We start from the raw sequence: 27725 nt of genomic DNA, 5'->3' as shown, positions 1-27725 counted from the left end.
TAGAGAAATAGAAACAATACAATATTTGAAGTAAGCAGCAGATTGGAAACTCAAGGGAAGAAAATCAGTGAAGACTTTGTGATCACCAGAATAATAATAAGCAATCTGAGATAATGTGAAATTGGAGTCCCAAAAGTAGAGGAAAGGGACATTGAGGAAGAAGACTTTTTTTAAAAGAAAAAAATGGCTAAAAATGCTTGTTAAGCTTCATGGATTTGTGATTTATAGTTTCATGAAAACTATAAATTCACAAATCGATGAAGCTTAACAAACCCTAAGCAATAAAAAACAGAAAGAGAAGCATAACTAAACACATTAAATTCAAATGACTGAAATTAAAAATACAGCATTTTAAACCAAACCACTCAGGAAAAGACAATTTCATACTTTGAGAAAATAATATCATTTAATGACTTATTTTAGAAATAGTGCAATCCATAGGACAGTGGAAAGGCATCTTTAAAAAGCTGAAAGAAAAACTAGAATTCTGTATTCAGCAAAAACAAAACAAAACAACGCCCCCCCCCCCAAAAAAAAAATAAAAACAAAAGCCATGGTGATTGGTTACCAGCAAGTAGTATTAAAGGATCAGACTAAAGAAAATAATACCAGGTCAAAACTTAAATATACATGAAAAAATAAGGAACACCAGAAATAGTAAACATGAAGGTAAAGATAGAATTTTCCTCATTTCTAACTTTTTTTTTTTTTTTTTTTTTAAAGACAATCATTTAAAGTAAAAATACATCTGGTTCTCAATGTTTTGTTCAATGTCATTTCATTATAATGTTGATGAGATGCAGTAGGAATTTAACTTTTGTTTATATCAGTTAGCCTATGGTAAAATTGATTTTGTAATACATTATTTTGCTGCAGTTCCAAGAACCTATTTATAATGTTAAGTGAGGCTTTATTGTAATAACACAGTATTATGGAGATTATAGCATGTAGAAATAAGCTATATGACAATAGCACAAAAAATTGAAGGGAGCTAAGTGGAACTTTACTATTGTAAAGTTTTACACTATAATATAACATGAATTAATATAATATGAATTAATGGTTTGCCATAATAAATTATTGATGCACATGATAATCTCTAGAGCATGGTTAAAAAATAAAACAAAGTAGCACTTAAATGGCAGAAGAAAAGATAAAGTGGAATACTAAATAGTAGTGGTTTTCAATTATCTGCAGGAAAGGAATAAAGAACATATGGGGTGAATAAAACCAGTAACAAAATGTCATAAACCCAACCATATCAATAATTTCATTAAGTTAAAATGGATACAACATTTAATTAAAAGGCAGAAGTTTTCAGACTGAATAAAAATGCAATATCTATAAATATAACAACATAGATTAAAACTAAAAGAATCAGATAAATATATTAATACCAAATATACAAAATATAATAGACTATAATACAAGAAGTGTTTCCAGAGAGAGAGCTATCTCAGAGATAGACATTCCATAATCATAAAAGTGTCAATTTATCAAGAAAAACACTATTGTTAATATGTTTGTACCTAATATGTTTTAAACTACATGAAGGAAAAGCTGTCAAATTAAGTGAAAAGATCAACAAATCCATATAGATAAAATTTTTTATAATCCTCTTTCAATAATTTAGAGAGCGCAAAAATGAAAAATAAATGGTAAGTATAGATACCTAAACACTTTCAATCAAATTGACCTAATAGTTATAGAGCACTATATCCAGTACAGCCAAATATACATTCTATTCAAGACATTCTATTAATTAGGACATTGACCAAGATAGACCACATCTGGACTATAAGAAAAAAAGTCTCACTAAATCTCAAAAGATTGACATATTACAAAAGTATGTTTTTCTAGCAGCAATAGATTTAAAATAGAAATCAATAACAATAAACTGTCTAGAAGTCCTCCAAATCCCTGGCAATTAAAAAACACATTTCTAAATTACAATTCATAGAAAAATATTACAATAAAAATTTAAAAATATTTTAAACTGAATGATAATAAAAATACAACACTTCAGCATTTGTATTATCCATCTAAAGCAGTGTTTCCCAAACTTCTCTCATGATGAGAATCACCTGGTGGAGTTGTTAAAACACAGATTCCTGAATCCCAACTAAGAAGTGCTATACTAGAATTTTTGAGAACATATAGGTAAAATTGCATACCTAACTTAGTGCTCTGTATATAACATCTGTCTTAGAGCACTAGTTAAGTATACAATTTTACCTATATGTTCCCAAAAATTCTAGTTTAGCACTTCTTAGTTGGGATTCAGGAATCTGTGTTTTAACAACTCCACCAGGTGATTCTCATCATGAGAGAAGTTTGGGAAACACTGATCTAAAGTATCACTTATAGGGAAATTTATACCTTTAAATGCCTATATTAGTAAAGAAGAAAGGTTTAGATTTAGTTATCTACATTCCGATCTAAGAATTGATAAAAACAAGAGCAAATTAAATCCAAGGAAAATAGAAAAAAATGATGAAGAACAGAAATGGATAAAATAGAAAATGCAAATAATAGGTAAAGTCAACAGAAACAAAAGTGGATTCTGAAAAGTTTAAACTTGGTAAATCTCTAGCAAGACTAATAAAAAAAAATAGAGGAAATTGTGATGGTATTAAAATGAGAGAACTGATATTAAAGACATTGAAGTAACAAAAGTAGGGTAAATAATCTTGTGACAATAAGTTTAATAACTTGGGAGAAATGAGCAAATTTCTTGGGGGAAAAACAGCTTATCAGAACTTAAGAAATAAAAGGCTGAAGAAACCTATATTTCTTTTTAAGTGTTATTCAGAATGATAGACCCTCTCAAAGAAAATTGGTGCCCTAAATGATGTGAAAGTGAACTCCTGTCAAACAATTTAGAAATAAATAATACATTTTTTAGAAAAAAAATTCCTATAGATAATAGAGGAGGAGAGGAAATTTTCCAACTCATTTTGTGAGGCCAGAATAACCTCAGTAGTAAAACTTAATTAATACCCTAATAGGAAAAGAACAATATCCTTCTTTAATATAGACACAAATAAATTCTCAATCATTAGCAAATTGAACCTAGCAATATTAAAGGAATAATAACACCTCATGACCAAGAGAGTATGTACTAGAAATATAAGATTGGTTCACTGTTGGAAAATCAAACAATGTAATACACCACATTAACCGAATGAAGGAGAAAAGTAATATATTGATAAATGTAGACTATTCCATTCATGATAAAAATTCTAAGTAAGCTAGGGATATATGAGAACATCCTTAACCTAAAAAAGGCTATCTACAAAAAATTAAAATAAACTAAATTGTAATTAACATCATCCTTAATGATGAAAGACTGAATATTTTTCCTTAAGATTGGAAACAGTCATATAATGGCTCAGCAGTTCCATTTCTAGGTATTTCCCCAAGAGAAATGAAAACCTAGGTCCAAAAATGACTTGTCTGTAAATATTCATAGAGCTTTGTTCATAGTAGCTCTAAATTGGAAAAACCCAGTGTCTGTCAACAGGTAGACAGATAAGGAAATCATGGTCTGTTCCAACAGGTGAATAGACATTGGAATATTAGTCTGTTCCAATCATGGTCTGTTCCAACAGGTGAATAGACATTGGTTCAGACATTGGACTATTACTCAGCAATAAAAAGTTTTGAAGTATGAATACAACGAAGCTCAAAAAACATGTTGCTGAGGGAAAGAAGCCAGACACAAAGGAAAACATACGTGTAGTTCTGGTAGAGGCAAAATCCATCTGTAGTGCAGAATCAACTCATTGATTTCCCAGGGTGGGAGGAAGAAGAGTGGTTGGCAAAAGGGAATGAGAGAACTTGCTGAGAGGTTTTATACATGTTCTGTATCTTGACTTTGGTGTTGTTTACGTGGTGTCAACATTAGCCAAACCATAAACCTAAATTGTGTACATTAGATAAAATTGATTTTAAAACAGAAGTAAAAGAGACTTCTGCTTCTGGTCATGATAGGGTACCAGATACCAGTACCACCCTCCCACCCAAGACGACAACACAACCTAAAACAGACAATATATATAAAACTACGGTTTTCAAGACACCGGACATCAGACAATTCTGATCCCAAAAAAACAGGAAATAAATGAGCTCCGTGGCTGGCACTGCTCACTGGCTTAAGCAAGAGATCCTGGGCCCTGGCATGTTGAGGGGAACCCAGACAGTGTCTTCTCCGCGAGGTGAGGAGACGAAGAGTCTGTGGACACCACGGTGGCTGAGTGTTCAGGACAGAGTGCCAGAGAGGAGAGAACTTGAGATAAGCAGAAAGTCCCCTTAAGTGTTAAGACGGAGTACTTTTCCGCACATGCATGTGAGGAAACTACCTTTGGCTGGGGAAAGAGCATCCAAATGGATCAGGAAGGATGGTGTTCAGTGGCTCACACAGGGCCAGGAACATCGCTTGTCCTCACCAGCCAGCCTGGAAAAACTCGTAATTTCCACGACATTGGGCAGAGTAAGGATCAGAAGGGATTTGCCTCCGTAGTGAGGAATGATTAGTCCCAGACTGAACATTGCTCCAGATTAACCTGACCAAACATGAAAGCAAAACCTGAGAGGATCAAACAGTTTGATCCTAGTTACCTAATCGCCTCCCAGAACAAAGCATGAGGTTATTTATAGGAATACAGAAAGCTCGAGCACCCGACAAGATAAGACTTACAATGCCTGGCTCCAATCCAAGGTTATTAGGGATGCAGAGAGGCAGAAAAACAGATGTAGGAGTTAGCAGAAAAGGACATAAAAAGGATCATTACAACTGTATTACATATGTTCAAAGTGTTTGACAGAGACATGGAAGATACAACCTCCCCGCCTCCCAAGAGAGCAAGAATCCTGGGAGTGAATCTGGTGGAAGATGTACGAGACTACTTCTATATAAAACTCTGCTGAAGAAATGAAAAGCCTAAAAAAATGGAAGGTTGCATGTTGTTCATGGATTGGAAAACTCAGTTTATTAAGATGTCACAAGACAGGGAGTATTGAGAGAAGGTGCTGTTCCTTGTAATGAAAAGAAAGGAAGAGAAAATGGGGCAGGCGTAAGTTTGGTGTGGAAGTGGGAAGCTGAGAGTCTTCCTGTTTGATTTCCTGGTTTTTCTGAGGAAGGCAAGGTTAACTGCGGAAGCTGAGTGAGTAAGTGGCAGAGTCAGATGTCTCAAGAGCGAGGGGAAGGCTCAAAATAGTCATTCCTGGGAGTCAGGGAGTGATTGGGCCGGAGAACGGAGGTAGAAGATGAAAGGTAGCATTGAGGTGTCTGTGGAAGCTGGCGATGGCGGATCTCTATTGATGGCAGTCTGTCCCATTGTGTGACTTCCTATAGCCATGCTTGACTGCTCATCCCCAGCCATGGAGAAGAGAAAAGGAGTATTTGAGTTCATCTGGGGTGGCAGCTTTGCTATCTGTGTACAGCAAAAAGATGGAAGAGTGATTAGGGTCTGGGCAAGAACATCACTGATGGGTCATAGATTAAGCGGGAAGGAGAGGCCTAATGGATTGAGAGAAAATGCATTGTTAGCCTTTTGGACTGGTTCCAAAGAGGTTAGCAATGTTTATAGCGGGAGTTGTCGAACAGGTCCGCTGGGATGAAAGGAGGTGGTGGTCAGCGGAAATCTTGAATTTGTGGTTGGGGGTGGTAGAATTATTTAGGGTTTGACAGTGGAATTGGGTGGCTGAAGTAGCATGGAGGAGAAGGTCATTGGAGATGAGCATGTCAGGGAGTTGAAAAGCCAGGGATTGGCTTCTGGGCAGAAGCCAGGGGTTGCACTTGGGCAGACATTCGCTGAAGCCCTCAGTGAAGAGGGCAGAGGCTTGGTGGTAGGAGGTCTTCTGATGGGGGAGAGGCCTCAGCTAAGGGGGGCTCTGGCTCACTTGGTCTGGGGTGATGTTGTCCAGCCCTCAGGGTTCTAGGCTCACCCAGCTTGAAGAGTGTCAGAAGCTTCAGTCTCTACACAGACAGCGTTGCTAGCCCAGCTGAAGGTGTGGCGGTGCTGTGGTTGGCATCTCTGAGTGCTGCCCGGCCTTCGGTGGCTCCTTTGACTGAGGGTATTACTAGTTGCTGTGGTTATTGGTTTCCACGTGTTGTAGTTGGAAGAGTGTAAGGTCAGCGTCCTGGCTTTGTAATGCCTAGAATTGTGACATTGGTCAATGCAATTCCCTTCTCCAATCAAGGTTTTCTCATCCCTAGACTTGGCGAGCACCACTGCCTTGTAATTTTTTTCCAGTGCTGTCCTAGGTCTTAGGAGAGAAGTGGATGGGGAGGGACTTTGTAAATTGAAGAGATCTTTCCCAGTGTGAGATGTGCTCAGCCTTGGCTAGCTTGCAGTCTCCTTCCAGAAGGAAGTTCCTGCGGCTTGAAAAGCCTTGTTTGCCATCTGAACACCCACTCGCTGCTCTTCTCTCCAAGGTCCCACATCTTTCTTACGGCCTGGAGTGGCACTAGAAACGCTGACCTAATTTCTCTAAGTCTGATTGTCATAAGAGTTCGGATTCAGGGGTAAAAGATCATTCCCTTGAAGCTCTGCTTTAAAATGAGCTTGTTTAAATTACCTGTTGGCAGCCTTGGAGCCTTCAAGCATTTGGGCTTTTCAGCTTCTGGGTCAGAGGCTTTTACTGCCACTGAAGGGTTCTAACCCATGAAGGATGGCTCCCCAGAGGAGTCCTGGTCCCTCCCTCGTCAGCTCTCAGCTGAGTGTCCTTCTGCACCACCTGTACCTGGCAGTGTGCCCGAGGAGTCTAATGGAGGGTTGGCAGAGCCAAGAGGGTTCTCCTGAGGAAGCCAGACTCGGGAGGGCATTGAAGGACCGGCATTTGTAAGGTTGGGGAGCAAGGAGGGCTACATTCCAGACCTCCAGAGTGTGAGGGAAGCAGGTGCACCATGTGTCTGGGGCTAGTGAGGCATCTGCGCTGGCCGGTGAGCTGTGGACCAAACATGGGTGCGTAGTTGGGAACACCCACCGAGGGAGGCAGGATCTCTTAATTCACGGGGGCCGTTGAGGTGTTTGAGAATAAAGTGATGGGGCGAGCTGGGCCAGAAGGAGCTGGTGCCTCCCACGGTGGCACGCACTGAGGAGAGCTCTGGGGCGGCCCTAGTGGGGATGGGCTAAAGGAGTTGATGCAGAAGACAGTTCCTGGCCAGTGCCTCTCAACTGAGAAGGAGTCATCTGTGGACTTCATTGTCAACTCTGGGCTATGGACCGTATGAGAGGATGTTTTATTGCTTATCATTATTGATATAGCAGCTGAGATAGGCCAGGCACTGGACGACTGCTTTATTAGGTTATTTCTTTCACCCTTCACTACTGTCTGATGAAGTGGCTTTGCCTCCGTTTTACAGATGAGGAAAGCAAAGCTCAGAGAGGTTTACCCTTTTTCTCAAAACCACACAGCTACCGTAGTTAGTAAGGAAAATCCTAGTAAGGGAGGGATTAACTCTCGATCTGCTTGTCTCTGCAGCTGGAAGTTCTTTCTGTGTCTGGTGAGGGGTGAGGGAACCCCCTGTGGGATCCCATCTACCAGACCGGGAATGTGCTGATATCTCCTGAGCTGTTCTGTTCTCCATGCCTGGTCAGTTTCTTTCTCTGCCTGGAATTAATTACCCAAAACAGAGTTGACTAGTGGAATATGGAGGCCTCAGAGAAATTGGTCTCTTTTTCCTGTTAAAACCAAATGTGAACAAGTTCCATTCTAGCTCAAGGGGCCCTTGGGGATCCTGTTCCTGGGGGTGGATCTCTCTGGATCCCTGCACCTCCCCTAGAATATGGTGCTTGTTTCCTTGTTCTGAGCTAAGCCTGGTGATTCAGCAAGGGCACTGCCCACTCTTTCCGCCTTTCAAGGAGGAGTCCTGCTCGGAGGGAGACTCCATCTCCTCTCAGGGTCTCTCGCCAGGTGACTTGCCTTTGACCTGAGCAGTAGGTGGGGTTGGGGCTGAAATTCCTATAGGTATTGCTTTGAGGACATCCCAGCAGGCAGGCTTAGTTCCAGCTTCTTCTCAGTAGTCAGACCCAGCCAGCAGATGTTTGCACAGGCAGGTCCAGCCGCCGTGTAACCCACCAGGCCCTTCACACAGCAAACCATCGCTGTCCGAGTCCACCATGCCCTGAGGTGGCTGGTACCTTCAAACATGTTAATTTTAATAGTTCTTCCACCCTCTCCAGTCAGACTTCAGGTACACATTTTCTTTATTTTTCTCTAAAAACTGGGATCTGTCAAGTCTACTGAGGCGTATATCTCAAGTGAAATCTTAAACAGCAGTGTTTGAAGCCCGTCGTAAAAAAAGTGTGATGTTGGCTTGGCTCATTTGATTGATGGATGAGTTCTTTCAGAGAAAGTGATGCCGGGCAAGAAAGCCCATGCTTTTGTGTGTGTGTGTGTGTGTGTGTTTTAAATAATATCTCTTAAAGTGTGTGTGTGTGTGTGTGTGTGTGTGTGTGTAAATAGAATGAAACAAGAAGTCTAACTTTTAGCATGCAACCTGCATGGATGCTTACCAGCAGGGGAAATTGCCTGGTAGGAGCATTGGAAAGTCTTTAGTAGCCATGGAAACCCAGTCTTCAAAGAGAGAGCGTTCCTCTGTCCCCAGACAAGAAGATGGGGCAAAGGAAGGGTGTGCTTCAGTCTAAGAAGCAAGAACTTATTCCCATGCATGATTTTTTTTTGGACTTGTACAGGATTCTGGCTGTCTTTCTTTTTGTTTCTTCATGACAATTGTAGGTGATAGAAAATTACATGGGCATTTGTGATCCAATACATGTAACACAGAGCATACTGACCATGTCTCTGACATGACCATAAGCGTATGGTTCTATCTGTTAAATAAACTCAGCCTATTTTTATCGAGCAACTACTAATAGCCAGGGTTTGTGATAAGGAACCAATATACAAAGATAAGACAGACACAGTGCCTCCTTCACAGACCTTCCGGGCTAGTGTGGTGAAGAGAATATTAAATAACAATTGTAGGGCTATGAAATAAATTCTTACCTACGAGACTCTTAAGGACATTGGATAAATGTCCTTATAGACTGACCCAGACAAGGAGGGTCACAGAGGGGCAATTGAGGTTTAGGGAAGGACACAGTGGCCTAGAGCTAAAAGCGAGCTCTGTGCCTTGAGTGAACGAGTGAACTTCAGGGTGGCTGGGGTACAGGGTGCGAGGACAAGTGGTCCGAAAGGGCCAGGGGTGGTCAAAGAGCACCGGACAGCTGGTGCCTGTGTTCACTCCGTCCCCATCCCTGTCCCTGAGGCATAGTGCCCCATGCACCCAGCCCGCTCATCTGCCATTCACAGTGGATAACTCAACCTACTCATCAAACTCTAGGAATCGCCTACTTTGAAAATGGCTCATCTTCTCCAGAGATGGAAACTGTTTGCTATTTAATGCATCTTCAGAGCCTTGTATGTCAACAAAAGCAGTCAAGGACATGCATGAAAAGGGGAGGGTTGTTCTGAGGAAATCTCAGTACACCCAGACCTTTGCAAACCGAAAAATTAGGAGGCACCGAATCCTCATGAAAGGATGCACCGTGGGGTTTATTTCGGTAAAGAGTTCCCAAAGAATAGTTTTGATGATTAGAAATAAGATTGTGAAAAATGCCCCTTAACGTATTTACTGTGTGAGCAAGGATCCTTCATGTTCTCTTGTCCCTCTGCCAGCCAGTGACGCCCCTCTACTTGGCGGCCGGTGCCCAGCTTGCCGTGGAAGGATGCTGTCACAGGTTAGCGCTCTGCCCTCCCTGGGCCTTCCCCGCAAAGGAGTGGATCCTGTGAATGGAGAGCTGCATCCCAAGGCCCCTGCCCCCATCTTGGCCCGTTTGCCTCCCGCAGAGAGAACAGGAACATACTGTGGCTAATCTTAGCTTTTTGTGGTTGATTGAGGGAAAACTGGAGCAACACCAATGATTTTGATGAACTTTGAACCGAATCAGTGCCACTAATTTAAATTTATTGTGAAACATCACACTTTATTGTTGATTTTTAAAATGAAACACTTAGCCGAGACCGGTTTGGCTCAGTGGATAGAGCGTCGGCTTGGGGACTGAAGGGTCCCGGGTTCGATTCCGGTCAAGGGCATGTACCTTGGTTGCAGGCACATCCCCAGTAGGGGGTGTGCAAGAGGCAGCTGATCGATGACTCTCTCTCATCGATGTTTCTAACTTGCTATCTCTCTCCCTTCCTCTCTGTACAAAATCAATAAAATATATTTAAAGAAAAAAAAATAAATAAAATGAAACACTTAGTTTTTTGTTTTTTTTTAACAGAAACTGAATTTACATGCTTTCCAAAAAAAATTAAGGTTTAAATAAGAAAATATTTTTTGAACCAAACTACTTTTTCATCTGTTTTCTTTCTTTATGTCTGTGTAGAGAAAATAATTTAGGTCTAAGGAAGACTGGCCTCTAATGATAAAAAATTAGTGGGTTACTCTTCAACTTCCTCCTACTTTTTATAAATGCTGCCTTTTTTTTTTTTTTTTTTTTTTTTGAGGGGGGAGAGGGGGAAGGAGTGAATCTCTGATTCCTCAGTTTTGCCTGAAATCTGGGACCTAGTGATTCTGTTGACCTTGCTCACTGTAGGTTTTATGCTTGCTTTCTGCATGTGTATATATTTCTAAGTATTTAATTTGTCTAAATTTTATTTGTGTGAGTCAGGTTAGAACAAGGAGCATTACAGTCCTTCAAGAAAAAACCACTCTCTCTAAATCAACATGACTTCCAGTGGCCCCTTTATTGTATGGGGCATCTGAGAACTGACACATTCCAGAGCAAATGGTGGGCCATCCTTCAGCATCTGTGGCATCCGGGGCCCTGCACTGCCTTTGGAGGCAGTGGCTTGCTCCAGGCTTGGTGCTCTCCTCAGCAGTGCTGATGAGCCAGGGCTCCCAGAGCCTGGATGTCAGGGCCTGGAGATTCAGGCAGTGTCAGGCTTGGGAGTTCTCTCCATGTGCCCGGCCCACGGGGGTGGAAAGGGCTCCCAAGGAGGAAGGCTGGCTGGGTCCCAGCACAGAGAGTCTTTCCCGGGTGGTGTCTCATGGGGAGATGAGCAGAAAGGGTGCTGCCACCTTCCTCTGAGCCTGTGTTGGGGCTGTGGAAGAAGATGGGATGTGGGGTAACCAGTGCATTCTGCCCTGCCCTCTCTTCCTAATCCTGATCAATAAGCATCCATTCTGTGCATCTCCTGAGCCAGGAGACAGAGAAGTTGGCATTCCATGGAAAGAGCAATGGTTAGGAGCCCTGGGGTCCCTGTGTGCAGGGCACATGCATGGGGTCAGCACAATACCTTGTGGAACCCCAGCCTTGGTCTTTGTGAGATGGGAGAGAAAATCCTCCTCCTGCTCGTCCCACACTGAGGTCGCAAGAGTCCTGAGGGGACAGTGCATGCAAAGAAAGGTTGAGGGCTCCAGATAAAGGTTGAAATACATAAGGTTTTTGTTGTTACTAAAATGAAGGGCCATGGCCTAGGTGGGCTCTCCTGCAGGAAACCAGGTCAGCCCCAGCAGCGAAGGCCCAGATCCTGCTGCGCCTGCCATGGGTTGATGGGTGGGGCCCAGGGCTGGCATAGTCTCGGGTGAAGGACTGTCTAAGGTGGTGGTGGACATATGTCAGGGTCCTTTTTCTCCGTCTGACCTCCTGTTCACCCTTCCTCTGCCTCCCTACCTACCCGACTTTCTTTCCTGAGCAGGTAGGCAAGGGATGTTTGCATGGCAGGTGGGCATCATCCGGCCCTGCGGGAAGGTCTGTGGTAACTGGGGTGACAGCACTCGGGCACCATCACAAAAAGGGGTGAAGGTGAAACTGCCCAGAGAGGGAGGGGTGGTTGGGGGTCATCAATGGCGGGCCTCCCAGGTGCTTCTCTGTGTTATAGTGTAAGAAAGATGGGAATTTTATCAGAGCCATATTACTTTCATCTTGCATTTTTATTGATGTTGAATCTAGGCAGTCTCACTCATTGTTTACTGAATGCCTTCTGGCTGCCTCACCACCATCATCTTCTTCTTCTTATCTCATCTTCCCAAGTAACTCCTGCAAAACAAAGCTGATAAGGACTCTCTCCTATCAAACTTCTGTTGGTTCCCCATTGCCTACAGGGAAACAACCCCAATATCTTGGTTTGGGATTTAAGGCCTGTTTTCTAAACTTATCCCTTCATACTCTGCCCTCTCCTTCCTCTGCCTCCAATGTGCCCGTGTTGAGGTCCTTAGGAGGGTCATTCGGGAGCTAGACGGGCTTGTGTGACCAACCTCCCAGTGCCTCAGTTTCCCCTGTGTCTGTACCCTCCCTCACAGTGGGCACTCTCCAGGGAGGGTGGGGATGAGGCATCGCGCTGGGCTCTGCTCCAAATATCCATGGAGGCCAGCTGGGAGAGGGCACACACACATCCGTGTCTTGACGTTCAGTGAGCAGAGTGTCCTGGTGATTGGCAGGAGGCAGGACTCTGGGTGGGGTAGCCACAGGAAGCTGGGTCTGGGAAGGTGAGCTGGAATTAAAGATGGAAGACGGCTGTTCAGGTGGATGGCATTCCGTGGACAGGGGCTCAGAGCATGGAGGAACTGAGAAGAGTGAAGCCAAAATACAAAGTGTACGTGTCCTGTGGGAGAAGGCCAGGAGGCTGCGTGCCAGCCTGAAGCATTTGACCTTGGTTCTTGAGGGCGGCAGGGAGGAGCCACGAGGCATCCTGAGCAAGACAGCACCAGGATGAAGTCAGGTCTGCAGTAGAAACTGGAAGCCAAGAGGGAAGCAAAGCTGATGACACGCTCTGGCCCCGACTTGGTCAGGCGCTTTCGGTGGACGAGGTGTGGGCAGACCGGCCCCGTAAGACGCTTGGTAGTTGTCCAGCTGGCAGGGAGGTTCCTCCCTGAGAAATGGCTCCTTCCAGAGTACATGGGCCTGGAGGGAAGATTGTCTAACAACCCGGAGACAGCCAATCCACAGCCCCCGAGGCCTGTAAATGGTAAGAGGAAACGGCAGGCTGGTGGCGGAGGCTGCTCCAGACGGCATGTCTGGCTTGGTCACACTCGTTTCATGCTCCTGGGAGAGCTCAGAGCTGTGGGCTCGCTGTCCTGATGCATTCTGGCCTCTTTAAGGATAGGCCTGTTCTGTTGTGTGCATTTGTTTGGTACCCAGACTTCCTGCATGGCTGCTTAAAGGGGGGCTTTCTGGGGGAGACGGAGACATGGAAAGAAAAACCTAAGAAATGGACAGCATCGTCCATTTCTGCAGGGAGCCTGCCATCTGTCACCTATAAGAGTGTGGACTGATTTTCAAAAATATTTTATATTCATTACTACCCTTAGTTATAACTTTTGGGGTGCAATCACAGACTTGGCCAGTGAGAGGCGCTGCTTTGGCTCCTGTATCCTTAGGGCAAGCCCCCATCATGTTTTTATTTAATTGTTTGGGTGTGTTTTTTCAAAAGGCCTTCTTTACTTGTTTTGTCTTGTACCTATCCTGCCCTGACCCTGAATCAGCCATTTCACCACGGTATGGTTTGCACCTTCTTTTTTGAGACACAAGGTCTTCTCCGTTCGGGAGGAGAGGCCTCGGAGCGGGGAGTGCAGACAACATCTCGGGGTCTTCACCACCTTCGCTCCCCTGCCCCCTGCCCACCCCTGGAGGGCGCTCCTCTGGGATCCGGGCCCAGGAGGCAGCACAGCCCTGCCTTCCTTGCTTTCCTGGTGACCTTGGGTGACCCTGGGGACGGACCAGCCCCCACAGAGCCAAGCACAGGTTCTGGAGCGTCAGAAGAGTGGGTGATGAGCAATGAGTGTGTCCTTTCAAACTGAGGGCAGAGGGTGAAGCCTTGGCAAGGATGCCAGTTGCTTATCTGAACTGCCGGCGTCACTGGCTGCTCACATATCTGTTCAGCCCTTTTCAGCCCAGAGTGTGTGTGTGGGGGGGTGGTGGTGGTGAGGAGTGAGAATGGGGGTTGGCTTTCTGTAAGCAGGTTGTTTCCCCTTTGTCATTGGAGTTGAGGTAATGTGGTGCCTGAAAGGCAGATGTGCTTTGGGCAGGACGGAAGGCAGAGGCAGGCAGATGTGACCTCGGTCGGAATCCGGGGGTCTGTGTGCAGAAGCTGCGCTGCCTGGGACCTCATCCTTCTTAGCAGCTTTTCATGATCCTCATTAATCAGCAACTCACATAACTTGGCTCCTGGAACCGTTCTCGGCTGGAGAGGCAGATGGTTCCTTGTATATGAAAGTGGGTAATGGTCCCCCTGACTCTCGGACGTGCTGAGCCGTGTGGGGTTCTGTGTGCACGCAGAGATGTAGGAGTGCAGACACGAGGGCAGAATGAAGGCGGCCGGATGGGAACATGGACACGTCTGCCAGCCTTTCCAGGGCAGGTGCTCCCCTAGTGGGGCAGCGAGCAGACCGCACTGCCTCGCACCTCCTGCAGGAAGGCTTGGGGGCAGATCACGGCAAGCAGCGGGGTTAAGCCAACAGTGGTGCCCCGCCAGTGCTCCGCTTCCTGGCTGGGATGGGGGACAGGGGCTGAGGTGGGCCTCCCCTGAGTCTGTCCATTGCTCTTCCGGAGCCTGCGTGTGGTGGGAGGGAGCCTGGACTGCTCCGCCTCTCAGGGCTCTTGTTTTGGACAGAGGGGCCAGCACACAGGAGGAATGCTACGTTTCTGGAACTATTGCAGAAACACTGACTTGGTGTGCTCTGTGACCACACCATGCCCTCCCGGGTCCTTTCTCTTTGAAGTGTGATGCCTGCTGTCAGGGGCGGGGGTGGGAGGTGGGGAATGAGGGGTGGAGGGAACCTCTGAGTCAGGCCCCTGGGGCCGGAGGTGTCAGGCCTGCCCTGAGGGCACATGATGCTTTAGGCCTAGGCTCCTTGGGAATCTGGAACCCTGGAGGGAGTTGGTTTGTTAGGAGCTGGTGCATGCGTGTGGGGTGGTCTCTGCAGCTCTCACACCCACAGTCTTGCTTGGGAAGCCACTGTCCTGTCTGTCACATGTGTGGCCCTGTTGCTGTGCTCGTGTGGCTGCACTCACGCCGTGTGTCCTGCCACGGGGCTGTGGTGCCGCAGGGCAGGCGGCTCAGGCCGTGGGTCCCCGCGGGGTCCTGACATGTGCTTGTTCTCTTGCCCTCCCCCTCAGAGAATTCTCAAAAGAAAGGGAGAAGGCGAAAGCCAGGGGCGATTTCCAGAAACTGCGGGAGAAGCAGCAGCTGGAAGAGGACCTGAAGGGCTACTTGGACTGGATCACCCAGGCGGAAGACATTGATCCAGAGAATGAGGAGGAAGGAGGAGAGGAGAGCAAACGAAATAGTATGTAGCACCTTCCCGCGCCTGACCAGTGTGTGTGCCATGCAGAGCTGCCCGACAGCGGGCGTTCCTGCCCCCTGACCCCGCCTGAGACCCAGGGCCCCTCAGCCATTGGTTCCCTCTGCCTAGACATCCCAGAGCACAGTGCATGCACCTGCCTCTGGGTTTCTGCTGAGGTCTGGATTTTAGAGTTGTTTCTGGTCACGTGGCATTATGGTGGCAGAGGGTCAGGCAGACTCGCCGATCGCCTCAGAAATTCAGGAAGCCCCTCGGAGCAGGACCAGGTGTGGGAAGAGCACATTCCCCTGCATCCCAGGAGACAAAGCCGTGGTTCCTTCCCTTAGTGAGCAGTGTCATTGGAACTTGGAGAGCAGGGTCCCTCTCTACCTGTCTGCTGCCTGAGGCAGCTCCCACCTGTGCCAGCCAGCAGAAGCCAAAAGCCAAATGCTTGGCCCATTAGGGACTGAAAAGAAGCCAGTTCTGGGCAGCGTTAGGAGGCATGTGAGTCAGTGTGGCTGCTGTGGACGCCCCCCCCCCCCCCAGGTCCCCACACAGACACCAGGCACCCCCAGCATTTCCTGCAGTAGCAAGGCCCAGTGCTCAGTTGACTACTGGAATTCATCGTCAGTGTCCATCAAGACGTCTGTCTTACCATAGACTGTTCTCACAGGCGTGTTCTTCCTCTCCCTGGGGCCACCCATGCCTTGGGTAAAGTGGGTGTTGACATTCAGCAGTGGATTTGACTAAGATATTTGTTATTTGTTTCCAATCTAGACTAGTTGGTAGTAAAGACCGACAACCTGCTGAAACCGGTTTGGCTCAGTGGATAGAGCCTCGGCCTGCGGACTGAAAGGTCTCAGGTTCAATTCCGGTCAAGGGCATGTACGTTGGTTGTGGGTGCATCCCCAGTGGAGGGTGTGCAAGAGGCAGCTGATCAATGATTTTCTCTCATCAATGTTTCTAACTCTCTATCCCTCTCTCTTCCTCTCTGTAAAAAATCAATAAAATATATTAAAAAAAAAAAAAAAAAAAAAAAAAAAGACGGACAACCTATTTCAGAGGTGCATGTCCATTGAGAGGCCTGGGAAACCAAGCCAGGCACTACCTCTCAGAAGACAGCCAAGGGAGCTCCAGGGAGCGGAGCCCCTCAGACGTCATGCAGGCGTTCCCTCATTCAGCAGAACCAGTGCTGATGACTGGAGGACTCCCGAGATGGAGAGGTTGTGTGTGCTCCTTCTGGGGAAGGCTATGCCTGCACACACACAAGGGCAGCAGGGAGACAGACACGGGTCTGAAGGAAGGCAGGTGGTGTGTGGGGACTGAGAGGACGAAGGGCCGTAGGAGAGAGCTGTGGAGGCATTGGACCTGGGCCTGGAAGGTCGGATCTGAGATGTGCCGCAGCTCAGTGTCAGGAAAACATTCAGCCCTGGCAATGGCATGAGGAGGACATCGAGGTGGGAAAACTAAGGCTTAAGGAGGAAGCGATGAGCCATGGGTTTGGCTGGAACCCAGAGGGTGTGCAGGCCAGGGAGATGTGAAGCAGGGAGGATGAGGCCCATCCGTGTTGCTTCTGTAGGCAGTGGAGTGTGGGGGCTGAGGCCCATGCTGGAGGGGAGTCTTAACTGAGATGGCCTTCAGTGACTTCTAGCCCGGCACTCTGAGGCTGTGATGCCACGGGGAGTGAGGGTTTCCTGCTGTCATGAATGACATGATCGCTTGAGTCCTGTGTGCCAATGGGGAGCCAGTGGGGTGCAGGCTGCTCCCCCCCCTCCCCCCCCCCCCGGTTTCCTCCAGGTCTCACCCACTGCTCCTCAAGGAAGAACCTGTGTTCACCACCTAAGGATTAGGGGATTGCAGGGGGATTGCTAGAGCTGACTGCTTGCCGAATTTGAGATCAGAGTTTATAAGCAGAAGTTGGTTTACGTTCCAAGCTCGGTGGTGTCCTCTAGGTGACTGGGTGTAAGAAGAGTGTCATGTAGGCTGATGGCCTTTCATCTCTGTTGCTCCACCTCTAGAAAGAGGCAGAGACCCACGTGGCGGTGGCAACCTCAGTGTGGTGGGACCCTTTTTCTGGCCTGTGATTGGGGAGTAGGAGCGTTTGTGGATTTGAGGCTTTGCCTTCTGGTAGTCCTGCGGGTCCACGCTATGTCCTAGCCCAGCATCTCCTGTGTTTTGCTGCTGTCCGATGACACAGCCAGTGCCTCTTCCAGTGGAGACCTTGCCGTGGAGGGGAGACGGGGAAGCGGCACCTCAGAGGAAAGCAGTGGACAAGCTGGCGCCGTAATCAAGGGCCAGCGGTCCGCCGGGGAAGCCCAGAGGGCTCAGCGATTCAGCTAGCGGGAATGCAGGGAGGGCTTCTTGGAAGAGGTGGGAATCCTGCTGAGCTCTGGGGGAGGAGCCCCCTCGGTTTTCAGGCTGAGGAAAGGGCACGAGCCCGGTGAGGCAGCTTACAAAAGCCCTTAAAAGCATCACTTAGTAAGATAATGAAGGAAAGAAATGCCCTTCAAAAGTTGTAGATCCTCAGAGTTCACTTTGAAGGGGGAGGAGGGGGGCTCCTAGACCCCTAAAGCTGCCCTGGGTCTCAGGATGGTCAGCGTGGTGGCTCCTGCTGCCCACAGTGATGTGTGACGCTGCCTGCGGAACCAGCTTGGCAGGCGTCTGGTCCAGAATAGCACATCCTTCGTGGGGCACCCTGCTCTTCGTCAGCCCCGTCTGCCAGGTGCAGTGGTCGCCCGTGGAGCGAGGCTCCAGTTTTTTCTGAGTCATCAGAGCTCAGAGCCCTGATGACTAGGGTTGGAAATGCAGACATGAATCCTGGGCTGTGGGGGAACGTGTTGGGGTGTAACTGACTTAAGAGCCCAATCTCCTTCCGACGAGGAAGTGGGCTTCCCTGCATGTATTGCCAGCAGCCCAGACCTGGAAAAATATCACTGTGGGTTTCCCTGTGACCTCCTGTGGCTACTAGCCATTTTCCTTTTGCCCCAGCCAGAAACACAGGGGAGAGGCTTTCAACAGGCCCATGTAGTCCTCTTCACCGACAAACAGAGGTTGACTTGCCATCTGCACACCCAGGCCTGGCCTCTGCCATCTGTTAGCTGGCAGAGAAGTGTGGGCATGGTTGGTGCCAAGGAGCCCTTTGGGTGTGTCAGATCCATGCCCACATACACCTCACACACCAGCCTGCTCCTGCTTTCCATCTGAGGAAGGGGGGCCGCACAGGGAGCCTGGCCTGGTCCACACTGCTTTAGGATGCAGACTTCACCAGCTGCCCTTCTCAGGTGGGTACGGGATGGGATTCCCCAGACAGGCATTAGGTGACAGTGTGAGAAGGCTTTCCTTAGGGCCCAGCCTCAGTGGAGAGGAGAGGAGGCCATTAATAATAGCAGGTGTCAGAGCCCACAGAGGGGGCGCGGGGCTGGAGGCCATTCTGACAGCACTTCCCTGGAGCTGGCTGCAGCCAAGTTTTGTGACTTGGGATGTGGACTTGAGCACTGGGCACATTACCCAACGTCCCTGTCTGCAAGAAGGGTCAAGATATCCGCCCGTAGGGTTGTCATGAGGGTTAAAGGCTCAATAGCTGGTAGGAGCCACCACAGCTGTGGGTCCGTGCCGCTGCTCCTGACATCAGACTGCAGCAAAGCTTGACTGAAACAGAGTTATTTTCGCAGATGCTACTGGACCTCTGCCCAGCCGCAGGGCGAGGACCCGTCCTAGGACCATGTCTCTACACTTTGCTATTTAGAAACTATAAGGTCCTCAAAGTTGTGATGGAAAACAAACTTGACCTGGTCACTTTCGAGATGCGGTGGCACAGCTTTCTAGCTCCTGAAGCCCATCTGGGGGGTCACTGCTTCTGTCAGAGGACAGATGTTAAGTCCAGTGCTCGGACATGCGCTCATAGCATCTTTTTTCTCTGATCTTCTAAATGCCATTTTCTGCATCTGTGGTACCCAGCTCTGGCTGTACGTGACAACCCCCGTGGGAGCTCGGACGCTTCCCGATGCCACCCCCAGCCCCCTCGCTGATGAGTTGGTCAGTGACTGGACTCGATGTGATGTGGCTTTATTTACAGTTTCCTGGAAGTTGCATGGAAAGCCAGGGCTGGGAACTCCTGAGTGCTCCCCCACCCCCACTGAGGAGCGCACTGGTCTAGAAAGAAGAAAACGGAGAGGCAGGCAGTCCCTCCCGGGCCGGGTGGTGGCTGAGTGCCCGGTGCTCTGGCTTCTTGCGTTCACGGACCACTTACTTAAAATGTCAGCCCCATACATGTGCTGTTAGAAAGCTGGTATTACACAATTAATGGAATGGGAAAAATTTCCTTGGAAGTTAGTTCCCGAGCATTTGGGAAATTTTCAAGCATAATTTCACTTTTTGCTGAGCTTCAAATTTCCTAAGAAACCCTGCCAAATCTCCAAGCGATGTTTTAGACGTATGCAGCTGCTTCCGAGTTAACAATGGGGTTTTTCTAGGGCCATTAAAATCTGAAAGCCTAAAATTCTATTTTAAACTCTTCTCATTGTCAGTGATTAGTCTTAAAAAATGGCATTAAAAATAATGAAATGGCTTTGAAGGAGCTCTTTCTGAAGTTCGGGCCAGAAAGCAGGGCCAGTTCACTGTGGGAGCAATGAGGGATCGGCAGTCCCCGTCAGAGGTGATACTGATGCTCATAGAAGGAGGGGATGCCTGAAGCTCCACCTCCGAGCACAGGGAGAGCCTGTGTCTTCATCAGGGGCCCAGGCAGAGGCTGTGGGCTGCCGCCCCTGCCCGCCTCCCCTGGGACCCTGCCCCTCGGGCCTCCGGACACAGGTGGCCATGGCTGTAGCCTCCCTCTGCACTTGCCACCCTGACGACTTTTACTGTGGTGTCTGACTTGAGGCTGGGCAGACGAGTGATGGGATAGCTGTTTGCAAGCGCACAGCATGGACATTTTCTGGTCCTATTTCAAAGGGTTATGCCTTCAAAATTTGATTTCTAAAACTGCTTTCATCTCAAGAAAACTACCTCAGGGCACAAGTTCCAAGCGGAAAACCTTCAATTAAAAGCCGAAACGCAAACAGCAGCAGTTAGAGCTGCATGTGGTAGACATGGGTCCAGGCGGCTGTCCTCCGGAGCGGCTGGCCGGGGAGCACCGGGTGCTGGTGTCGCGGGAGACTTCGGCTCCCCGGGGTGGTCCTGGGAGCAGTGTGTAGCCTCCGAAGCGCTGTAGGGAGGCAAAGTGGAGGGTGGTCGCCCCAGTGGAGACTGGAAGGAGGAGGTACTCCTGCCAGTTTCCCGGAGTCCCAGTCAGGGTTGTTTTTTCTGCTTTTAATGTATTTTAATTACAGAAGAAATATTTTCCCACTGTAAGGAATCCATATAATATCGAAGTATATAAAGCAAGAAATAACATTCTCTTGCCCCTCTTCTGAGAGCGAACCAAACTTGGAAGTAGCGGCCTGCTCTTTCCGACCTCATTAGTTCCCAGAAGGAATAAGGACACAGGTTTTGCACAGACACCTGGTCCCCTGGTCCCACCAGGAGATCGCCCAGCACAGCTGGTCCCCTGGTCCCACCAGCTCACCCAGCACAGCTGACCCTGTGGTCCCACCAGGAGATCACCCAGCACAGCTGGCCCCGTGGTCCCACCAGATCACCCAGCACAGCTGGCCCTGAACTGTTAGCCATGACAGCTTTCCATGTTTTTAAGACATCACCTTGGCTATTTTCAATAATTTGCCACAATAAAAGCTGTCCCGATGGACTGTATGTAGCACGTGGACCTCTGCTTTGTGGGGGTTGTCAGGGTTGCAGTTTTGGCCTTGTTGGTGTGACTGGCCATCTTCTGTGCCGTGAGACTGTGTGCCATGGGGCAGAATCAGGGTCTGTTTCTGCTCTTCATTGTGCTGGCACCGAGGGCAGTATTTGTCACATGTTCTTTGTTGAGTGAAAGAACACAGACTAACATCTCACATTGGTCAAGTGCTCCCTGTGTCAGACACCGCTTTGAGGGCTGTGGGTGCATTAACCCACTGTTCCTCAGCAGCTCTGTGAGACTAGGGCTTGTCAGATGAGGAAACTGAGGCATGAAGAGGTTTGGAGCTTCTCAGGGCCCCATGAATGTCAAGTGGCAAAGGTAGGATTTGAATCCAAGGCTCTGCCGCAATCTGCCCATAGCCATCGTTAATCCCCACCAATGCGTGCACCTGGGTCTGGGCCCACACATTCACGTGCTTATTTGAAAGGGCCAAAGAGCATGCCCTTTAGAAATACGGGTGCTTTGCCAAGTGACAGCAGTTTACATTCCCACTGATGGGTCCATGCAGGCCCTCGCCTACTCGGCATTCCTTCTGCGGCCCCACCTGCCTCTGCAGGTCCCTTCCCCGGAGCATGTGGCCTCTGCCACAAGGACTAGCCCTCATGGAGTGACCACCATATCACGGACCCTGTCATTTCTCTCGTGACCTGGTAGTGGAGTTGCAGTTGTCATGGTTGACCGCGCCTTGCCAAGGCCGAGCATGCCACTTGTATTCCCGCATTTGCTAGCTTCCTCTGAAAGCGACCCTATGAAAGCAGGTCCGACCACTATGAACATCTCATGAGGGATGAAACTGAAGCTCACCCAAGTCAGGTAACCCGTCCACGGTTTTCCCGCCAGAAAGTGAGTTTAGACCTGATCTGTCCAAGTCCAGAGCCTCCTCTTCAGCACCCAGGCGCCTGCCCCAGATAGCAATACTGGCCGGACTCGACAGGCAGCCGTTCAGCACCCAGGACTCCTGACTCCCTCCGAGTGCTGCTCCCGAATGCCCTTCTTACCCTCTTTAGAGGGGAGGTCAGACACTGGGAACCTGTGCCTGGAGAGAGGGTGGATTGCTTGTTTATTGTCCTTGGTTGTTTACTTAGGACAGGTTCTTAAAGACAGGCACTTTGATTACTCGCTATAAAATGCGCGCTTTCGCTCCCTGGCCAGGTCCTGAACAGTAGGTTTTCTCCCGGGACAGTTTGGGGTTTTGTGTGTCTGAGCCCCCGGATGCCGGCACCTCCCGGGTGCCGGGGCCCTGTGTGCAGTGCTCTTGCTGCCCTCTGCCGAACCATAATGAAACTGCTTGTGTTCACCCTGAAGGGGTCACCCTGGCCGACTTGCTAAAAGAGGACAAGAAGAAAAGGAAGTTCTGCTTTCGCCAGCGCAGGGCCAAAGACCACGGTAAACAGCCGGGAAGAACTCCGTCTCCCGCAGACTCCTCCCCGGGCCCCGCTCACAGAGGGGCGGTGTGCGGTGCATGTCCGTGTGCTGCGTCTGCAGGTGCCGTGTGTCTTACTTGCTTGGTTTCTTGGAAACTTGCTCGTGTTGTTTTCTTCTTGTCTCTCCCCAAAAACGTGCGTCTTTGCCAAGACAGCGTTGCAGTTTCCTTTCCGTGTGAACTGTACCTTTTCAAGAGGCAGCTGAACCGACTCAGGAAATGTGTGAATCCAGCATGAGTGACGTTAGCCTGGGAGTCAGGCTTTTTTGAACACTTTCCCCCCAGGATGCTGTTCCCTCTGAACTGTCTCCGAGTAGAGGGCAGTGCGGCGAGGTAACCGGGTGGGTGTTTTCCCCGGGGCACGTTTTCAGGTGGCCTCTTGGGATTGCCCTCCCTGCCAGGTTTGCCCAATTCAGGCTAGCAGGCCTGTTTCACCCCGAAGTTAAAAACATACTTCCAGGCCCTGGTGGGCGTGGCTCTGTGGTTGAGCGTCAACCTACGAACCCGGAGATCACGGCTTAATTCCCGGTCGGGGTGCATGCCCAGGCGGCGGGCTCGATCCCCCGTGTGGGGTCTGCAAGAGGCAGGCGATCACTGATTCTCTCAGCATTGATGTTTCAATCTCTCTCTCCCTCTCCTTTTCTCTCTGAAATTAATAATAAACACACACACACACACACACACACACACACTTCTAGGAGGCAAAGATTTTTGGGTCCTTGCCTTTGCGAGGAGGAATGAGGAAAGGGCTCGGGTGGGAAGTAGTGAAGTCTCCAGGGAAGTCCAAAATGATGCTAAACATCGCCCCTCAGTGGGAGCCCTGGGGTGAGCATCAGGGCCATCCCTGCGCAGGGCAGTTACGGGAATGGGCACCCTGCCTGCCTGCCAAGGCACCGCTGTGGTCCCACCCAGTCCCCTGCCTGCTGCCACCCCATCGGCCCTAGCCAGGCCACTCTGCAGCAAGGAAGACTCCGTTGTGAGAGGCGTTAGACTGCGGGCACACAGAGCCAGCTGCTGAGAGAGCAGAGCGGCGGGCGGCCCTGTTTTCTTGGGAGTGACCGTGGGAACGCTGAACCCAGAGGCCGGGAATGGGGCTTGAAGCAGCCAAGGCGGTCTGCCCGGAGGATGTAGGAGGACCCCGCTCTCGTCAGAAGGCCTGCCAGGGGGAAAGGGGCAGAGGCTGTCAGATGAAAGCCCCTCGCTCTTCCGAGAGCCTCCTGTGGCCCCAGGAGGAGGAGGACGAGGAGTAAGACCTTGCCTGACAGTGAGGGGGCAGGGAGTTGGGGGTTGAGGGGCAGACTCGTTCGGCTTCCGTGTTGTCCAGGAAGAGGCTGGGCTGCCTGCAGCTCCTGGGGCCTCCACAGGGAAAACGGGCTCCAGCTGAGCAGGAAGCACTGTCAGGGATGCAAGGAAATGCCGGCAGAGACAGCCTTGGGCTGCAGCTCTGCGGAGGTGGCCTCGAGAAGATGTGTGGTTTCTGTCCCCAGAAGGGACCCCGCTTTGGGCTTCTAGGCACCCCCCCTCCTCAGCCAGGGCTTGAGGCTTCTCTGTTAGCTTTCTGAGCGGTCTGCAGGGAGCGGAGGCAGCATCCTGTTTCCAGGAAGCTGTCTGTGTGTTGAGCAGGGGAGGAGGTCTCCTCTTGACGGAGACAGTCAGGGTCCCCAAGGGAGGCGCTGACACTGCCCGTGACGCATGGGCAGAGGCTGTTGTGTGGAGGCTGTGCTCCCATGTCACCGGCCATATAGAAATAGTCATTGTCAGGGGGTAATTCTTGCTTCAGACACGGGAACCTTGGTCTGGCCTTGACCCACATTCTCCAAGAAGAGTCTGGCTTCATTACAGCGACAAGAATCTGTCACCCTGGAATGGCTAAGCATGTCACCACCAGCAAGCACAGGCAATGTCCTCACGGTTTGTCATGGCGCTGCTTGTGCTTGTCATGGAAACAAGATAAAAACACAAGGACTTGGCTTTGGATGCCCCCTCTTCGCGGAAGGCAGCCATGCCCGCCGCTGCTTGGTTGTCTGACCTCACCAACCCTTAGCCTTCCTTTGAGAGGAGCGAGAAGCTTTTAGGCTGCTGGGCATGGAGGGAGATGCTGACAAACCTCAAGCCCACACGAAAGCCTGCTGTATGGAGGCAGACAGGAGTGAGGCTGCTGGAGGCCAGGACACCTGTGGGCTGTCTGGCTGGCTTGGGGTCTCTCGGGGACTGCTCTTCCCTGTGCTTCTCCAGGCCCCAGGGTGTCCCCTGGAGGTGCCCTCTGGTGACCCTCCTGAGGGGCGGGGAGGGGCTTCCCAGTCCTCATTCCCTGCTCCCCTTGCCCAGCTCGGGGAACACCAGGGAAAACCCCCTTGGTGTGGGTGCCAAGCCAGACAGCCTGTGGGCGTTTCCTTTTCACACAGTCCCAGCGGGTCAGAGGTCAGTGGGTCTCTGAGATGATATTGCCTGCATTAGATCACCCAGGCCAGGAGGGGAAGGGTCTTGTCCCCTCATCGCCAGTGACGAAGACCGAGTTAGCCACCATCACCGAAGGAGGTTGGTCTGAGATTTTGCTGTGCCTGTCAATGGTGAACATAGTTTGGGGGCTGCCCGCTTGGACCCATGCACAGACTCATCCCCTGTGTGTGTGTGCCCGCACATGTGTGTTTTTAATTTCCCTCTGAACTCACAAGCCAGGTCGATTCTGTAGAGAGGTATGTTGTCCTTCAGAGTGAGAGCAGCGAGAGGAATAAACAACCTTTTCACTGGTGAAATGTTTGTTGTCGCACTGGCCAGAGCACGTGCATTTCCTGGTTGGTTTTGCGTGGCGTTACCTAGGATGGCATCTGGGCCGAGTGATACGATCTTAGAGACAATGTGGCCCAGGCTGGCATCTCTCGTCTACAGTCCGGGTGCTCTGGGCTGCTTCCCCACCTCTTGTCCTCATCGAAGCAGCACGAGGGGCCCCTCCACAGTGCACCCACACTCGGAGTCTCGCCTCCATCCTGGGACCCTCTCCAGAGACCCCAGTGCCTGGAATAGACCATGTGCAGTGCAAGCCGGCATCCCGTTAAAGGCGTCAGGCTTGTCACAATGCCCCGTTTCACCCAGATTCATGGAAAATAGTTTTTAAGTTTATATTTAAAAACATAAAAACTTCCTCGACAAAGCTCTGAAAATTCCCTGTAGGGCGTGAGGAAGAAGGACTGACAGCGTCGCTGCCCGCAGACGGCCCCTGCTAGCTGCTGCAGGAAGGTCCGGTGCAGGCAGGTGACGTGGTGGGCTCCAGGGTCTCTCTGTTGGGCCTGGGCACTTGTCAGCCATCAACACCGGGTCCCTGCTGAAGGGGACACAGGGCAGTGGCTAGGGAGACAGGCATGTGTTCCAGTCATTTGCCTGTGGCTTTACTTACTTGGGTTTCTACAATTCTTTCTGTTTTAATTTTTATAAAATCCAAATGATCACCTTGCCCTGGCCGATTTGGTTCAGTGGATAGAGTGTCAGCCTGTGGACTAAGGGGTCCCGGGTTCAATTCCAATCAAGGGCATATACCTTGGTTGTGGGCACATCCCCATTAGGGAGTGTGCAGGAGACAGCTGATCGATGTTTCTCTCACATTGATGTTTCTAACTCTCAACCCCTCTCCTTTCCTTTATGTAAAAAAATCAATGAAATGTATTTTAAAAAACGAAATGATCACCTCATCAGCTTGAATTTTGTACTGTATCAGCCGTTCTGGGCTGATCTTCGGTGAGTGGTCAGGCTCTATGTCGTGTTTCTCGGGGTTAATCGAGGTCATTAGGACAGTGAACCAGTGCTGATGGAGAAGGGGCTTGCTTGGCTTTTGGAAGTTTTCAGTTTGTGGATTTTTAAGTATAAACCTCCATATATACCAACCTATACTAGCATCACAGGGTACCCCAGTATGATCAAGTGTGTGCCAGAGCCGCAGGGCAGGTGGCACGTGGGAAGGGTGCTGAGGGGAAGTGGGAGCTTTCTCATGTCTGAGCTGTGTGCCCGAGGCTGCTGGTCGAATCTCTCATCTGTGAAATCACAGTTGGTTCATGTAATCTCAGAAGCCCCTGTCCTCTTTTAAAACATGGAGGAGGTCGTACTGGGGCTAAGTGAAGAGAAACCCGTATCAATGTGTTAACATTGAAAAAAATGAATGTCGAGTGCAAGTGAAGGGTGAAATGCTTTCATGTGCGTACAGGCTCCCGCTGATGCCCACCGGGCCGGATGTGTTCTGTGTTCCAGAGGAGGAACTGTGTCCTGAGGCAGGGACAGGGAGGCCAGAGCGGACAGAAAGGCTGCCAGGGCCCAGCCAGGGCCTGGATCCTCTGCTCAGAATCAGGAACTGGATCAAGGTCCATTCCCAGGACCAAATGAGGTCACCCCATTCTAGCATAGTCACTGTCCCCTCCCTCTCTCCCTCCACCCTCCTCCTCAGCCCTGGCGCCATCCTTCTGGAATAGGTTCATTTATTATGGCTGTGTAGGTGTCAAATACTTACAACGGGAAAGTTGCTGTCCCCACAACAGGCTAAGTTAGAGAGAAATTGGCCAGCCCAGGGCAGGAGAAGGACACACCAAGAGTGGCTGGGAGGTAAGGGTGGGAGACTTCACACCAGAGGCCTCCGTGCGGGGATGGAAGTGGCCGGGGAGCGACGCCGAGTTTGGGATTTGGGCCACACGGGGAGTGTTGCTTTGTGCCCATAGAGCCCCACGAGAGCTTTGCCAAGATGACAGAGCTGCCATTCGTGATTGCCTGGCACTGAGGACCCATCTGGGGTAACCGCCATGAGGTGACCCACTCCAGCCCTGAGATGTAGGTTCCCCTCATTTTGCAGACGGGAACGTGGAGCCTGGGAGAACTCAGGTCACAAACGTGAAGTTAAGGTTAGATCTGGCCGACCCAAGAGCCTCTGCATGAAGGATGGAGGCAGCCTGGGGAGCAGGAGGACTTCTCTCCAGAGAAGCCCTGGAGCTGGGTAATGTCTCTTTATTGCTGCTGCTGGAGGAGTTTGGCTTTATTTCTCCTCTTTCCCCCGCTTAGTCAAGAGAGCAACTAGTGCCCTTCAGCCACTCCTAGCTGGCACCCAGCCAGAAATGCAAAAGCACGCCCCCTCCCCAACAGGCAGGATGCGCTGTCACGTGCTTCAGCCGTACTGTTTGACAATGAAGCTTTAGAAATGAAACGCAGCAACTGTGTTGCTCGCATCTTGGAAC

At 49.6% G+C, this 27725-nt stretch overlaps 1 protein-coding gene across 13 annotated transcripts in view; it reads left to right on the top strand.

Annotated features, from left to right (window-relative positions):
• CACNA1D (calcium voltage-gated channel subunit alpha1 D) overlaps positions 1-27725 on the top strand; it is a 286013-nt gene that overhangs the window by 166298 nt on the left and 91990 nt on the right. For all 13 annotated transcript variants that reach the window (XM_084902879.1, XM_084902877.1, XM_084902874.1 and 10 more), the window contains exon 9: positions 15132-15301. In XM_084902879.1, coding sequence (XP_084759005.1) covers positions 15132-15301 — 170 coding nt within the window. The remainder of the gene's footprint in view (positions 1-15131; positions 15302-27725) is intronic.

The sequence above is a fragment of the Pipistrellus hanaki genome, assembly GCF_964339955.1.
Source record: "Pipistrellus hanaki genome assembly, chromosome: 13".
NCBI classification, from domain to species: Eukaryota; Metazoa; Chordata; class Mammalia; order Chiroptera; family Vespertilionidae; genus Pipistrellus; species Pipistrellus hanaki.
The sequence above is the reverse complement of the archived record's forward strand: the minus strand, read 5'-3'. Positions and strand labels throughout refer to the sequence as shown.